This window comes from Aspergillus glaucus (assembly GCF_001890805.1).
Source record: "Aspergillus glaucus CBS 516.65 unplaced genomic scaffold ASPGLscaffold_1, whole genome shotgun sequence".
NCBI lineage: Eukaryota > Fungi > Ascomycota > Eurotiomycetes > Eurotiales > Aspergillaceae > Aspergillus > Aspergillus glaucus.
In genome coordinates, this window is record NW_019170453.1 from 1,609,920 (window position 1) to 1,623,706 (window position 13,787).

General features: G+C 51.2%; 6 protein-coding genes across 6 annotated transcripts; 4 read left to right on the forward strand and 2 right to left on the reverse strand.

Moving 5' to 3' along the window:
• Positions 1 to 21: 21 nt before the first annotated feature.
• ASPGLDRAFT_1490434 (lanthionine synthetase C family protein) lies at positions 22 to 1,944 on the reverse strand (the record flags this gene model as incomplete). Its single annotated transcript, XM_022541994.1, has 4 exons — positions 22 to 1,008; positions 1,061 to 1,074; positions 1,132 to 1,684; positions 1,761 to 1,944. The coding sequence occupies 4 exons, from the start codon at positions 1,942 to 1,944 to the stop codon at positions 206 to 208; spliced, it is 1,554 nt and encodes a 517-aa protein (XP_022406268.1). The 3' UTR covers positions 22 to 205.
• Positions 1,945 to 2,688: 744 nt separating this feature from the next.
• Positions 2,689 to 4,327, forward strand: ASPGLDRAFT_63075 (putative histone acetyltransferase Spt10; the record flags this gene model as incomplete). Its single annotated transcript, XM_022548615.1, has 2 exons — positions 2,689 to 3,186; positions 3,242 to 4,327. The coding sequence occupies 2 exons, from the start codon at positions 2,689 to 2,691 to the stop codon at positions 4,325 to 4,327; spliced, it is 1,584 nt and encodes a 527-aa protein (XP_022406269.1).
• A 304-nt stretch (positions 4,328 to 4,631) lies between these two features.
• ASPGLDRAFT_41625 (chaperonin-containing T-complex subunit CCT7) lies at positions 4,632 to 6,987 on the forward strand. Its single transcript, XM_022545452.1, has 6 exons — positions 4,632 to 4,790; positions 4,866 to 5,032; positions 5,115 to 5,451; positions 5,513 to 5,885; positions 5,947 to 6,608; positions 6,664 to 6,987. Exons 1-6 carry the CDS (start codon positions 4,745 to 4,747, stop codon positions 6,768 to 6,770), a joined length of 1,692 nt encoding a protein of 563 aa, XP_022406270.1. The 5' UTR covers positions 4,632 to 4,744; the 3' UTR covers positions 6,771 to 6,987.
• A 728-nt stretch (positions 6,988 to 7,715) lies between these two features.
• Positions 7,716 to 9,334, forward strand: ASPGLDRAFT_31288 (caspase family protein; the record flags this gene model as incomplete). The annotated part of the gene is made up of 6 exons (XM_022544038.1): positions 7,716 to 7,807; positions 7,888 to 8,020; positions 8,085 to 8,154; positions 8,221 to 8,571; positions 8,641 to 9,249; positions 9,309 to 9,334. The coding sequence occupies 6 exons, from the start codon at positions 7,716 to 7,718 to the stop codon at positions 9,332 to 9,334; spliced, it is 1,281 nt and encodes a 426-aa protein (XP_022406271.1).
• A 322-nt stretch (positions 9,335 to 9,656) lies between these two features.
• On the reverse strand, positions 9,657 to 10,912 carry ASPGLDRAFT_115201 (ribosome biogenesis TSR3 family protein; the record flags this gene model as incomplete). Its single annotated transcript, XM_022539668.1, has 2 exons — positions 9,657 to 10,575; positions 10,671 to 10,912. 2 exons carry the CDS (start codon positions 10,910 to 10,912, stop codon positions 9,657 to 9,659), a joined length of 1,161 nt encoding a protein of 386 aa, XP_022406272.1.
• A 314-nt stretch (positions 10,913 to 11,226) lies between these two features.
• ASPGLDRAFT_31290 (VHS domain protein) lies at positions 11,227 to 13,531 on the forward strand (the record flags this gene model as incomplete). The annotated part of the gene is made up of 8 exons (XM_022544039.1): positions 11,227 to 11,293; positions 11,341 to 11,428; positions 11,486 to 11,561; positions 11,623 to 11,916; positions 11,968 to 12,240; positions 12,294 to 12,675; positions 12,726 to 13,267; positions 13,331 to 13,531. The coding sequence occupies 8 exons, from the start codon at positions 11,227 to 11,229 to the stop codon at positions 13,529 to 13,531; spliced, it is 1,923 nt and encodes a 640-aa protein (XP_022406273.1).
• Between the last annotated feature and the right edge of the window lie 256 nt (positions 13,532 to 13,787).

The window sequence follows — 13,787 nt, forward strand, 5'->3', positions numbered from 1 at the left end:
CATTGTCCTCTTCTGTCCTTTCTGCTGCTTCTTTGCTGCCTCTTGCTTTCTTTTCTTTTGTCTATTCTGTTAGCTGAGCATGGCGTTTTGGATCGGTTATATCTGCTTGCAAGAACACTGTGATATCCGGCTGCTGGACAGCCAAGTTTTCTTTTGTATATGCATCCATCTATCTACCTAGTCTCAATAATATTCAAGAATGAATTCAGAACATACCAGTGGCCCGATGATACGGAAGGGTTGGGAATCCTAGGTGACGACCCTCTAATTCCTGGAAAGTAGCATCGTTCTTACGCGCCGCCGCCGAAGTCGCTCCGTTCGCATCCAGCTCCATTTTCCGCAATCTCGCCTGGATCACCACGCAGCTCTCGGACCATGCGCACACGGGACCTGGCAAGCCCTCAGTCAGAGCATATGGGTTATCCGGCATACGGTAGTCACTGCAAGAGGCGTTGTAAGGAGCCGTCTCGCGCACGTGGAGCAAAAGAGTCAAAGCCTTGGAAAGAAAGTAGTCTCCCGTGAGCTCTGGCTGCACACTCGAGATATCGGTTTGCGTACGCGCTTGATAGTTGCGTTTCGCCTGCGCGGCCAGCTCGCTGTCATACTCGAAGCAATCGTGCATAAGCAGCACCGACCATGCATTGCCTGCAATGCCGTGGCATAATCCGCCGCCTTTCGAAAGCAGCCCCTCTTCCCATATCCGCTCCGTAGCCAACTGGATGGCCTGGTCCCACTCGGGCTGCCAGTGGTTGGCCATAAGATGGGCATTTCTCCTGGCACATGCCATCAAAAGTAGGAAACTCGGGCTACCGTGACAGACCTGGATCAGGGGTGAGGTAGGATTGCCAACCTGACGGGGAGGAATACACGTCGGGAGATGCCCATTCTCTGCAATAGCAATCTTGCAAAAGCCCGTGATCGTCTCTGCTATCCAGGGGAAGTAATTGCGCGAGGCGCCATCACTGACTTCTTCCACGTTACAGGCAAGTACAGTAGAAAGGATTCCGCCTATGTATTTTGATTAGTTTAGTGATTTGTTGTGATTTAATTGTGTACATACCCGCCCCATGGACACTTGAATGAGAACGTCAGTACTTTTACTCATTATATCGAGGGAAGTGGGATACTCACGCTCCAAGACAGTAGTATTTCTCCATCCACATATACATCAATGGAAGAGCATCCTTGTCGCCGTATAGCTTAGCACAATCACGCGCACCTTGTCTTCCTGCCTCAATGATCACATCGACCAGTTTCGGAATAGATTCATAAAGAGGCTTCAGTGCCTTCTCCGTGTCGTCGTCAAATTTATGGGCGCGGATATTCAGAATCGACCACAACAGTCCTGCGCGTCCATATAAGATTTCATCGCCTCCCAGATTATCGCCAGCATGAGGGACGATATGACCATTATTCAGAGCCAGCTCGACCGCCTGATAGAAGTACTGAATGTCATCTTTGGAAACGGCACTGTTCGATGTGGCTGCAGCTAGTATACGGAGAACGGCTGCTGGTATCGGGGAAAGTGACCCCAAAGGAGACAATCTACTGGGCAACAGAGGTAAATCTGGGCCAGAGTAGATCCTCTCATTGGCATCTTTTCGGAAATCAGGCGGGCTAGATTCATTGTCCTTCTTCAAAGACGCAGCTTGATGGGCGAGTCGGAGGAAGGCCAGCGTAATTCCTAGTGGCAACGCAGCTGGTCAGCTTAACCCTGTCACACTAAACTAGGTTTCAGATTCTCTGTATTATTGTCATACCTGGATTCCCTAGGAAAAGGCCCCCGATTCCCCATTCGCCAGGAGGAGGACTGCCCTCCTTCACCATGTCAGCTCCGCGCCTGGCCGCATCACGTAATTCCTGCAGAGTCTGTTGCAATGAGTTTTTGTTGATTTCGATTGGCTTAAGAGCATTTTGGTAGTACTGAGGACGTTCAGTCGCCATTGTGAATCAGGAACCGGTGCTTAGAATGGGATATGGTTGTTGGTGCTTGTATGTCCAGAATATCAGTAGTTATGGTGCACACAAAATCTGCCCTCAGAGCGCAAAGAGGCTGGCTGAGCCCATAGTGAGCAGCTCCAATCACAATTAAGCCTGAGGCCAGCCCCAGTGCATTTCAGCTCAGAGCTGTCATACAACTCAACTCCCAGTGTGCCTTCCGTATTAGGAAAGGCGGGGGAGCAGATCATTCAGCCTCGGATGGACGATAATCCGCTGCTGACTCAAACCTGACTCAGTCACCGGGACGACGTGTTCTTCCGCTGCGTTCTCTCCATTCCGGACTCGAGAATACTCGCCGGTCCTCGAAGTGCCCTTACCAAACAAGTTACTACTAAACGCGGCCTGATCGCCTTACGGAGGGAGAAACGTTATTGCTGCTGCTCCTCTGCAGAATGTCAGTACTGCTTCCTTTCGTCCAGATTCTCCCCAAAAAAGCCCTTGCTCCACTCTCCCTGTCTGTCTCATTCTCTCCCCTTGTATTGGACTATAAAAAGCCGAGCATGGCGTTTGTTTCCTTTCGGAGATTCCGGATTTATTACATCCGATGTATAGCATGTCTATCTGGAAGAAGGAGGGAATGAAGCACTATGATAGAACTCTATCACAATTCATGCTCAATGCCTTCTGCTGCAGTGACTAATATGGTAAACAGTCTCGTGTCCCGTTGTGCTGGGCTAGGGCATCATCATGCCCGCAGTACACGGTGATCTGATGGCCCCGGTGTTCCCTACCGAGGAGTACTTTCCGGACACCATCTTCCCACGGCAGGTGACCCTCAGGGACCGAATCACCATTGCGACGTTGGTCCCGTTCCCGTCGTCAGACCTAGTTCCTAGATCCCTGCTGGGGTACCTGTCTGACCAACTGAACAAGGAAATCGAAAAAGGAGATACCTATGCTATGACAGATCCCATTCCGTTTAGTCTGTTTGGGCCATACTGGTTCTCCAATTTCGGTGCCATCATGCTCCTGGGCGATATCAAGAGCGTGGAAGAGGTTCAGGCGTTGGACCAGGCAGGAACCAATTGGTCCAAAACTTGTCTGGGCAGCTTCAATATCAGACCGAACTACCCAGGCCGTAGTAATCATGTTTGCAATGGCATGTTTATCGTCACGGATGCTGCTCGAAACAAAGGTGTAGGTAGGCTGATGGGTGAGACGTATTTGGAGTGGGCTCCCCGAATGGTCAGTATCTGTTTGCAACTTGTGTCATAAGTCAGGAGATCTGACAGGGAAATAGGGGTACACGTATGCTGTGTTTAACTTGGTCTATGAGACTAATGTTGCCTCATGTCGGATTTGGGACGCCTTGGGCTTCAAACGAATCGGCAGAGTGCCAGGAGGTGGTAGGCTCCTATCCAACCCGGGGCAATTTGTCGACGCAATCATCTATGGGCGGGACCTCAACCTTGAAGGTGATGATTCTGCTACACAAGATCGTTTCGAGAAGATCAGATATTACCTCAAGCATGCCAAATACCCACGGGGAGCCGATCGGGCTGAAAAGAGTCGTCTTCGGAGTGCAGCGACGCATTACAAGCTTATCGGTGGTGACGATGGGGAACCTGAGAGGCTGATGCTGAAGGGCAAGGAGGTAGTATCCGATCCCCAACAGCAGTACGACATTGCTCAAAATATACATAATGAGCACCATGCGGGTATCAACAAGACCACTGCGGCCATCGCGGTCAAGTATCATTGGGTCAGGATCAAGGAAACCGTCAGTCGAGTCATACGGGATTGTCCTGAGTGCAAGGAGACTCTCAAAACAACCCCACTGGGATTCAGAGACGATGACCTTCCCGAAAATGAAGAAAGAACCACCACTTTCCATCAACAGAAGAACGCGCCGGATCTGACCTCGCATGAAGTCTTGGACACGAAACTGTACATGGACGAGTCGACAGCTGGACCATCCACTCAAACCTCAAGTTTTCAGAATACAAATCCCTTCGCTCCTACGCATGCACATCCTATCCAAGAACCTCTCAACACAATAACCGACTACTCTACAATGCCTCTTGATCCGCAAATGATTGAAACCCACTCACACCTTTCTCGCTTCCCACACTACGACGCCATGGCAGACCCCTATTCTCACGGCTCCCACATTCTACAACCCACGAATTTTGACGACGAAGTACGACATCATGCGGTCAATGAGTATCAGATGATGGTTGATGACACAGATCCCAATGGCACAGGGCTTCAGCCAGAGACGCTGGGGCTAGTACATCCCCATGCGAATGAACTGCAGGACGCACATGAGATATTAAATAAATATGCATACGGAGGACGACCTGAAGATGATTTGGACTTTACATGACCTTTTTTTCTGACCTTTTCCACTGGTTTCGGAGTTTTGATGTCTAGCGATTCCGGGGGCCCATACTGTAAAGCACAAAGGGCATTAATTATTATTATTATACCTAATTATATAGACTATTGACTGGGAATATCATATACTCTACTTAATACATCAATTCCTCTCTAGGATTCAGTAATGTAGCAGTATCTAAACCATCGAGGGGCACTTTGGTAGGGTTGCGGGGCGGCATGATTGGTCACCGCCTGTGCGTTTGGCGACGAGGAGCAGCTCTGGGAAATTTTGGTTCGAGATCATCGACCCCAGAGAACTGCCCGACATCCTTTTCTTCAGGCCACGTTTCGTCGAGTGACCTTATTCTCAGTTGGGGATATCTTCTTGTCTTTGCATTTCACGCCTAATAAATAACTATTCACCATGGCCTTTGCCGGCCAAACACCCACGATCGTCGTGTTGAAGGAGGGTCCGTACCGCCCGCAATCTATCTGTAATCTGGATGTTTCGCTGACTTGGGGATTTTTCATTGCTTGATGGATAGGGACGGACACATCTCAGGGAAAGGGTCAGATTGTTTCGAACATTAACGCCTGCGTTGCGGTGCAATCCACGATCAAGAGCACGCTCGGTCCGTACGGAGGTGATCTGTTGCTTGTTGACAACAGCGGCAGACAGACGATTACAAACGATGGAGCCACTGTTATGAAAGTGCGTGATTCAACAAGAATACTTGGATGGAATGAGATGAAGGAGGAGCATGAATACTGATTACGTGTCTTGTTGGTTACAGCTCCTCGATATCGTCCACCCCGCCGCCCGCATCCTTACCGACATCGCACGATCCCAAGACGCCGAAGTGGGAGATGGAACAACTTCGGTTGTCGTTCTTGCTGGTGAGATCCTTAAGGAGGTTCGGGAGTTGGTCGAGCAGGGTGTCAGCCCACAGACTATCGTTAAGGGTCTGCGGAGGGGGAGCGCCATGGCCGTCAACAAGGTGAAGGAGATTGCAGTGGACATGGTCGATGCCGCTGGTGGCGAGGAGAAGAAGGTCCAGACTCTCCGGAGGTTGGCTGCGACTGCTATGAACAGCAAGCTGATCAAGCGGAATACGGAATTTTTCACCAAGAGTGAGTTGGCTCCTTGTCTCGGGTTCGTTAATACAGGGGAAACAGGCTGACTGGAAACTAGTGGTTGTCGATTCGGTCCTCACGCTGGATCAGGACGACCTCAACGAGAAATTGATTGGTGTCAAGAAGGTTACCGGTGGTGGTCTCCAGGAATCGCTTTTCGTCAACGGTGTTGCCTTCAAGAAGACCTTCTCGTACGCCGGTTTCGAGCAGCAGCCCAAGTCGTTTAGAGACCCCAAGATCGTTTGCTTGAACGTCGAACTCGAATTGAAGAGCGAAAAGGACAACGCCGAGGTCCGGGTCGAGCAGGTGTCTGAATACCAAGCCATTGTCGATGCCGAGTGGCAGATTATCTACAACAAGCTCGAGGCTATTTACAAGACAGGTGCCAAGGTTGTTCTTAGCAAGCTGCCTATTGGTGATCTTGCTACACAGTACGTGATCTTTCTCTTTCTCTTTCTCCTACTGAGAGAGGCTTTTTATTGACATCTGCAGGTACTTCGCTGATCGTGACATTTTCTGCGCTGGTCGCGTTTCTTCCGATGATATGGACCGTGTCTGCCAGGCGACTGGTGCCGCAACGCAGTCGACATGCACCGACATCCAGGACCGTCACTTGGGTTCCTGCGGCTCGTTCGAGGAGAGCCAAATCGGTAGTGAACGTTTCAATTTCTTCTCGGAATGCCCGGGTGCTAAGACATGCACCCTGGTCCTGCGTGGTGGTGCGGAGCAGTTCATTGCCGAAGTCGAGCGGAGTTTGCACGATGCCATCATGATTGTCAAGCGCGCTCTGCGCAACACAACCATCGTGGCCGGTGGTGGTGCCACCGAGATGGAACTCTCGGGCTACATGCACGGATTCGCAGACCGCAACGTCCCCCACAAGCAGCAGGCCGTCGTCAAGGCCTTTGCCAAGGCTCTGGAAGTTATTCCCCGTCAACTGTGTGACAACGCTGGTTTCGATGCTACCGATATCCTGAACCGCCTGCGTGTGGAGCACCGCAAGGGCAACGTCTGGGCGGGTGTTGACTTTGACCACGAGGGTGTCCGGGACAACATGGACGCGTTCGTGTGGGAGCCTAGTCTGGTCAAGGTGAACGCCATTCAAGCGGCAGTGGAAGCTGCTTGCTTGATTCTGAGCGTGGATGAGACAATAAGTAAGTTGACTCTCGAGAATCGCCCATCTGGATCATTGTTAACAAAGCATCGCAGAGAACGAAGAGTCCGCCGCGCCACAGGCACCGGGTCGTGGTCTTCCCCCGGGTGCTGCTCAGCGCGCTCTTGGTGGACGGGGCCGGGGAATGCCTCGGAGACGGTAAAGGGACTATGTAATAGAATAAGAAGGGGAGGTATGTAGATGCACGGAGATGATGGGGTGGATCTAGAGAACAGCCAAAAATGTCTTTCTTGGAGACGGCGATAGGATGATTGAAAAGGAAGTTGTCTTGTCTGTTAGAATGGCATATATTGTGCTATAGGTATAATCTTGATTGTTCATCATGTCCATAGTTTCATCATACTTGCTCTACTGGTGCCTTATCAATCTCAGCCAGCCACTCAGCCTCGGCTGTATGCATCTGATATGGGGCTCAGCCTCATGCCCATGACGTTGGTTGTCCTTCTATTCATTATAAATTTCTGGTGACAGTAGAATTATATACATGCAGAGACAGATTCAAGGAGTAGAATTGACAACTGCATGTATACAGCAATGTACAGAGTATTTCCGAGGTACATGCATTGGGCATCCATAGCAATCATAAGAGCTTGTTCCTACCCCTCACAGTAGTACTAGTACTATTTTGCTAGTTATCAAACAAACATTAGTTAACTAAGAAAGGGTAGATACCTTAATAAGCACTGCCTATCATTGCCACTCACTTTCATGGAACCGGATCTATAAGTAGAATCACCGCCACGAGTCGTTCACCCACAGTTCGCTCAGAGTTTGGAATAAATTATAGGGCTGATTGTCTTATTTTGTCTCTTCTACACTGACTACTAACACACATACTGCACTGTACACGTTCAGTTGTATAGTAGAGTCATATTTGCCACCTTTCCGGCCGCCTGGATTATTTTCCCCGTCTCCACCCAATCTCGATCCGTCTTTCACTCTCCCTCGACTTTCTCACCTCCCACTTTTTTAATAACACTCTGGTATACGGCTTACTCGTTGATTTGTGATACCCTGCGATACCCGTGATACCTGCTATCCTATATATTCCTCGTCTTCATCCCCGACTTCATTGCTCTCGCCAGAAATGTCTTACTATCCGCCGTATTCGGGCCCTCCCGGTTATCCCCCGCAACAGAATTATGCTCCTCCCAATTACGGCTCCCAGCAACAATATCCGTGAGTCTCATCCGTTGTGCACGATTTACTTGAACCCTGCGATGCTTCCCATGTTTTGAACGACATGCTGACTCCCTCAGACCAATGCAGCAGTCCTCGTATGGCGGTTATCCCGGACAAGCCTACCACCACCATCAGCAGTCCAACCCCTACGGATACGGTCACTCTCCCCAGCCATCCTACGGATCGTCGGCCCCCAATAACGGTTATGGAGTACGTTTCGCGTAATTTGGCATCATAGAAAAGAAAGAATACGTGGCTGACATGTGGATCCTAGCATGCACCATCGGGATACGGTCAACGTCCGGCCGCGCAGTCTGGAGGTTCGATGTATGGGCGACAACAGTGTATGTTCCTCCATTCGCCACCTTGTATCCTGGGAAAACAACGCTGATCTGGTTTTCGTCTATTAGACGGTGGTGGTGGCCCGGCTCGGCCGCCGTCTGAGCCGGTCGCGTTCGGCCACGGCGCTCCGCAGGGTTACAACTTCCAGTACTCGCGCTGTACGGGAAAGAGAAAGGCACTGTTGATCGGAATCAACTACTTTGGACAGAAGGGCCAGCTGCGTGGCTGTATCAACGATGTTAAGAATGTGTCCACCTATCTGAACCAGAGCTTTGGCTATGCTAGGGAGGACATGGTCATCCTTACCGATGACCAGCAGAATCCTATGAGCCAGCCGACTAAGGTGAATATCCTGCGTGCTATGCACTGGCTGGTTAAGGATGCGCAGCCTAATGACTCGCTCTTTTTCCACTACTCCGGTATGTCCTTCGTCTAACCCTTCCTTCGATGTTTTGACCCTTTGGAAGGTTACTAATGAATGGTGGTAGGTCACGGAGGTCAGACACCAGACGAAGACGGTGACGAAGATGATGGATACGACGAAGTAATCTACCCCGTCGATTTCCGGGTGGCAGGACACATTGTGGATGACGAGATGCACCGGATCATGGTCAACTCCCTTCAGCCGGGTGTGCGACTGACGGCCATTTTCGACTCGTGTCACTCTGGTTCCGCCCTCGACTTGCCTTACGTCTACTCGACCTCGGGTGTACTCAAGGAGCCCAACCTGGCCAAGGAAGCTGGTCAAGGTTTGCTGGGTGTTGTCTCCGCATACGCACGCGGCGACATGGGCGGTATGATGTCGACTGCCGTCGGTTTCCTCAAGAAGGCAACCAAGGGCGACGACGCATACGAGCGAACCAAGCAGACCAAGACTAGCCCGGCGGATGTCATCATGTGGTCCGGCAGCAAGGACAGCCAAACCAGTGCGGATGCTTCCATCTCTGGCGAATCAACCGGTGCCATGTCCTGGGCTTTCATCACGGCACTGCGCAAGAACTCTCAGCAGAGTTATGTGCAGTTGTTGAACAGCATTCGGGACGAACTGGCGACCAAGTATTCGCAGAAACCGCAGCTGAGCAGCAGTCATCCTTTGGGTACGTAATTTGCCAACGTATTTTATATCTGGTCAAGCTGTGAAGCTAACTCTTTGCAGACACCAACCTCCTTTATGTTATGTAGATAATAGTAACGCGATACCATCAATATTCTGATATGTTTTTATGGCTGGGACATGGGACATGAAAATCAAACGAAATATTTACTTGGTTTTTTGCTGCATGGACATTGCACTGTTTGAAAAATGGCGCAGGCTGTGGTTACTATCCAAGAATTGGAACTATTGATATATTTTGGTTGTCATTACAGTGTAGATTGTGATAACCCTACATACATAAGCGTAACATAACGTAGCATTCATTGCTGTTCCATCTATCCATGATTCCATTCCCATTTTGAATAACTTTTAAATGCCCCAACACCAAGGTACAAGAAAAAAGATAAATCACCACCGCTTCGGTGCATCAACCACCGTCCTCGAAAACGATGCACTAATCGTCTCCTTCCCTTTCCTCCTCGACGAAGCAATGATTCCCGTCCGATCTGTAACAGGCGTCGCATTAATGATATTATCAAACGCCTCGTCATCCTCATCCTCACTCCCTGCGGACCCCGACTCGGCATCTGAGTCCTCGCGCAGGACGGGTTGATCTTCTGGACGGGAGACCTTCTCAGGTTGTTTTGTCGGGTGATCATCGTCGTCGACAGAGGGGTTCTGGAAGGACTTGGAGTTGAGGATTTTCTGGCGGATTTCGGCCATTTGGGCTTCGTCTTCGGAGTCATCGGAGATGGCGAAGGGGTCTTTATCTTCCTCCTCTTCCTCTTCGTCGTCGGATCCGTTCTGGTCTTTCTTCTTCTTATTGCCTTCCTCGTCCTCTTCATCTGAACCCTCGTCCGAATCCGAATCAACAACCTGCCGATTCGTATTCCCAACAGTCCACATATCATCCGCACCCACATCCCGATTCGCCGCATACTCCGCTTCAATCTTCGCCAGCCATTCCTCCTCCGTCTTCTTAACCTCTTCCTCCGTCGCGCAAGCAGCGTATCGCTTCAGCAGCTTCGAATTAATCTCGAGAAAAGCGTCGCCGTAACGGAATGGTTTGAGCACGTCCTTGGCCCAGTCTTCGTGGCCGCAGATGCAGAAGCAGGCGGCGAGGGCTTCGACGCAGTTCAGACGCCAAGGTTTGCCGTAGTTGACTGTATTTGCGGCGATGAGGTAGGGGAGGAGTCTTTCGCATTTGCCGCCGATGCGCGACCAGGGGACTTCTTGGACTCGGACCCAGGAGCATTCTACTACTGCTGCGCCATGGGTTTCGAGGAGTTCGCGGTCTGCGGGGGATATGATCTTTTTCGCATTTGGTCTGTAGCATTCCCTCGTCAGTACCGCGCAGTAGAAAAGAGACCGTTCAAAAAAAAAAAAAAAAGGAAAAAAAGGAAAAAAAGGAAAAAAACCTACGAGACAACCACACCCGGGTGTTTCTGCCCAATCGAAAGCTCGCGCATCAACCCAAACTGCATCAGCCTCTTCCCCGAGCATCGTTTCGGATCGCAATGGCCCAAGTCCCAGCAAGCGGCCTTGAACGGGGGTCTGGAGGAAGTCGAGGACTCGTTATCGCCGCGGGGTACAGGACGAGCACGGGGGCGGGGGTTGGGTTTCTTGCCTCCTCGGGAGAAGTTGTCTTTTTTGTGGCGGACCATGTTGTCAGTTTGTTGTTGTAGCTGTTGTATATATGTAGTGTGTTCGTGGTGAGGTATAGAACGTTGTATGACAGTGAACGGAAAAGGTTGACTGTTGATCGATCGGACTAAACTAAGCGCCACACGTGGAGTAGCGACCGCCGCCTAAACCCCCAACTTGTCTATCTCCATACTCTATACCAACAGCAAGAGCTCCTTATTCAACCCACACTTGTGACTGTACAGCGTCAGTGTGGGAATCGCATTGAATATTTCTATTTGCTTTACTTCTTTGACTCTCTCCCGCCGTCACCCTGGAGGCAGCATCCGCACGCATGGCAGCGAGGGACCGGTTCGGTGCCTTTGCTGACCTGGGGCTCACGCCGGTCCAGCGCGCAGTCCGTACGTTTGCAATCAAATGATGGAAACGACAATTCTAACGGTTATAGGTCATGCCTGCGATATCTCCCAGTATGAGCCCAACCTCGCCCTGAACCTCGAAGTTGCGGACCTGATCAATTCCAAGAAAGGCAATGCGTGAGTGCTCGGATAGGATACGTGTTTATTACATATTCTAACGGAGGTTATGGATAGTCCTCGAGAAGCGACCTTCGAAATCGTCTACCTGATCAACTCCCGGAACCAGAATGTATCGTTACTTGCGCTGGCGGTAGGTTATCAGACCACTACACACTACGCGGGGAACATAACTAAGAGGACTCGGAATATAGCTGCTCGATATTTGTGTCAAGAACTGCGGATACCCCTTCCACCTCCAGATCAGCACCAAGGAGTTTCTGAATGAGCTGGTACGACGGTTCCCCGAGAGGCCACCTATGCGGCCGTCTCGGGTGCAGCATCGCATTCTCGAGTCGATTGAGGAGTGGCGGCAGACGATTTGCCAGACGTCGCGGTATAAGGAGGATTTGGGCCATATAAGGGACATGCACCGGCTACTGCTTTACAAGGGTTATATGTTTCCGGAGATTCGTGCTGATGATGCGGCTGTTTTGAATCCTAGCGATGTATGTGTTACGCTTGTGGCTAATGTGCGCGGGGTTACTGACAGATGGTAGAACCTTCGATCGGCTGAGGAAATGGAGGAGGAAGAGAGGGAGGCGCAATCGGCGAAATTGCAAGAGTTGATTCGACGCGGTACACCGGCGGACTTGCAAGAGGCCAATCGGTTGATGAAGGTTATGGCAGGGTACGACAATCGACACAAGACGGATTACCGGGCCAAGGCGGCCGAAGAGGTCGTTAGGGTTCAGCAAAAGGCCAAGATCTTGGAGGAGATGTTGGAGAGTCACAAGCCTGGGGATCCCATTGCGGAGGGTGATGTATTCGAGGTAGGACTGGAACCATGTACATGGTATCTGAGACGAACGACTGACCTGTATAGGAACTGGCGAATGCGCTCATAAGTGCCCACCCGAAGATCCAGAAAATGTGCGAAGAAGAGTCGGATGATGCCGAGGCTGTTCGCAAGTTGTTGGAGATCAACGACAGCATCCACCGCACTATCGAACGGTATCGATTGGTCAAGAAGGGTGATGTTGACGGAGCGGCACGTATTCCGAAGGGTACACTGGGCACGACGACGGGTGTGTCCAAGAATGCGAACAATGAATTGTCTTTGATCGATTTCGACCCGGAGCCTAGCCCCAGTGCCGGTGGATCTCAGCAGGCTGCGCCTGCACAGGGAGGCAATTCATTGGAAAATGATCTGCTTGGACTGTCGTTGGACGACCAGGTGCCTTCTGGGGGGATCTCCTTGGGACCTAGTAAGTTGTTCTTCATGGATGGTGATGTAGGCGATTCTAACATGTCTTAGCTGTTCTACCGACCAACCCACTCAATCAGGCAACATCTCCGGCACCACCAGTGCAGCAAGCCCCGTTATCTTCTAAGCCCAACTATGATATCCTGTCATCGTTGAGCTCTCCGCAACCAACCACCCAGGCTCCACCTTCCATTCCCGCGTTCTCACAGCCACCACAGCCGCCACCCCAACAACTGCAAGCACCAGCAGCAGACCCATTCGCATCGCTGATATCTGGCAGCTCTCGAGGCTCAAGTCCATTCTCCCCGGCTGTAAGCCAAACGCCACCGGCAATGACTCGGAGCGGAACTCCCGCTCGGCCGGCAGCACAGCCGACGGAAGAGGACGAGTGGAACTTTACCTCATCGCTACCAGAGAGCAGCAGCGCGCTCCCCAGCACAAACAAAGTGGCCGTGCTGGACTCGTCATTGCGAATTGAGTTTGTGGCACGGCGACATCCGTCTCAGCCACGATTGATTCACGTAGTGGGATTCTTTTCCAACCGCACAAGTCAACCGATACAGGAGCTGCACTTCCAGGTGGCCGTGGAGAAGGTTAGTGATTCTATTGGGTGAAGCTTATCGGCATGAACTTAGACTGACGAACGCGTGTTACAGGCATATCGCTTACAACTCCGACCGCAAACTGGCCGGGAGATATCCGCGCTGCAGCAGAACGGCGTCCAGCAGGAGATGTTAGTGGATGGGGTTGAGTCTGGGCAGGGTGGCTCGGTGAAGATGCGGTTTCGAGTATCGTATGTGGCAGGTGGACAGAGGAAGGAGGAGCAGGGGATGGTTCCGCCATTAGGAATCTCTTAATCAGGGGAAGGAGATTCAAGAGGGCGCGGAAATTCCGACGTGGAGTCAGAATCCAACCGGGATCCTTCTCCGCTGGACGGCCATTTGTCCGATTAATCATCGCCAATGATACAACTTAACCGACGAAGCGCCGCAGAAGGGCACGGCTGAGCTAAGAGGGATGATGAATGGAGGGGAGGGGACATCGGACATGTCCGTGTGGAGACGACGTGGCTAGTGGTTGGCTGTTGATTTGCTTCATTTGTGTCATTTGACA

Excerpts from the sequence above, each read along its gene's own strand:
- ASPGLDRAFT_41625 (XM_022545452.1), top strand. The coding sequence starts at position 4,745 with ATGGCCTTTGCCGGCCAAACACCCACGATCGTCGTGTTGAAGGAGG. Across the intron at positions 4,791-4,865 it reads GATCGTCGTGTTGAAGGAGG|GGACGGACACATCTCAGGGA; the intron begins GTCCGTACCGCC and ends CTTGATGGATAG. Across the intron at positions 5,452-5,512 it reads TACGGAATTTTTCACCAAGA|TGGTTGTCGATTCGGTCCTC; the intron begins GTGAGTTGGCTC and ends ACTGGAAACTAG.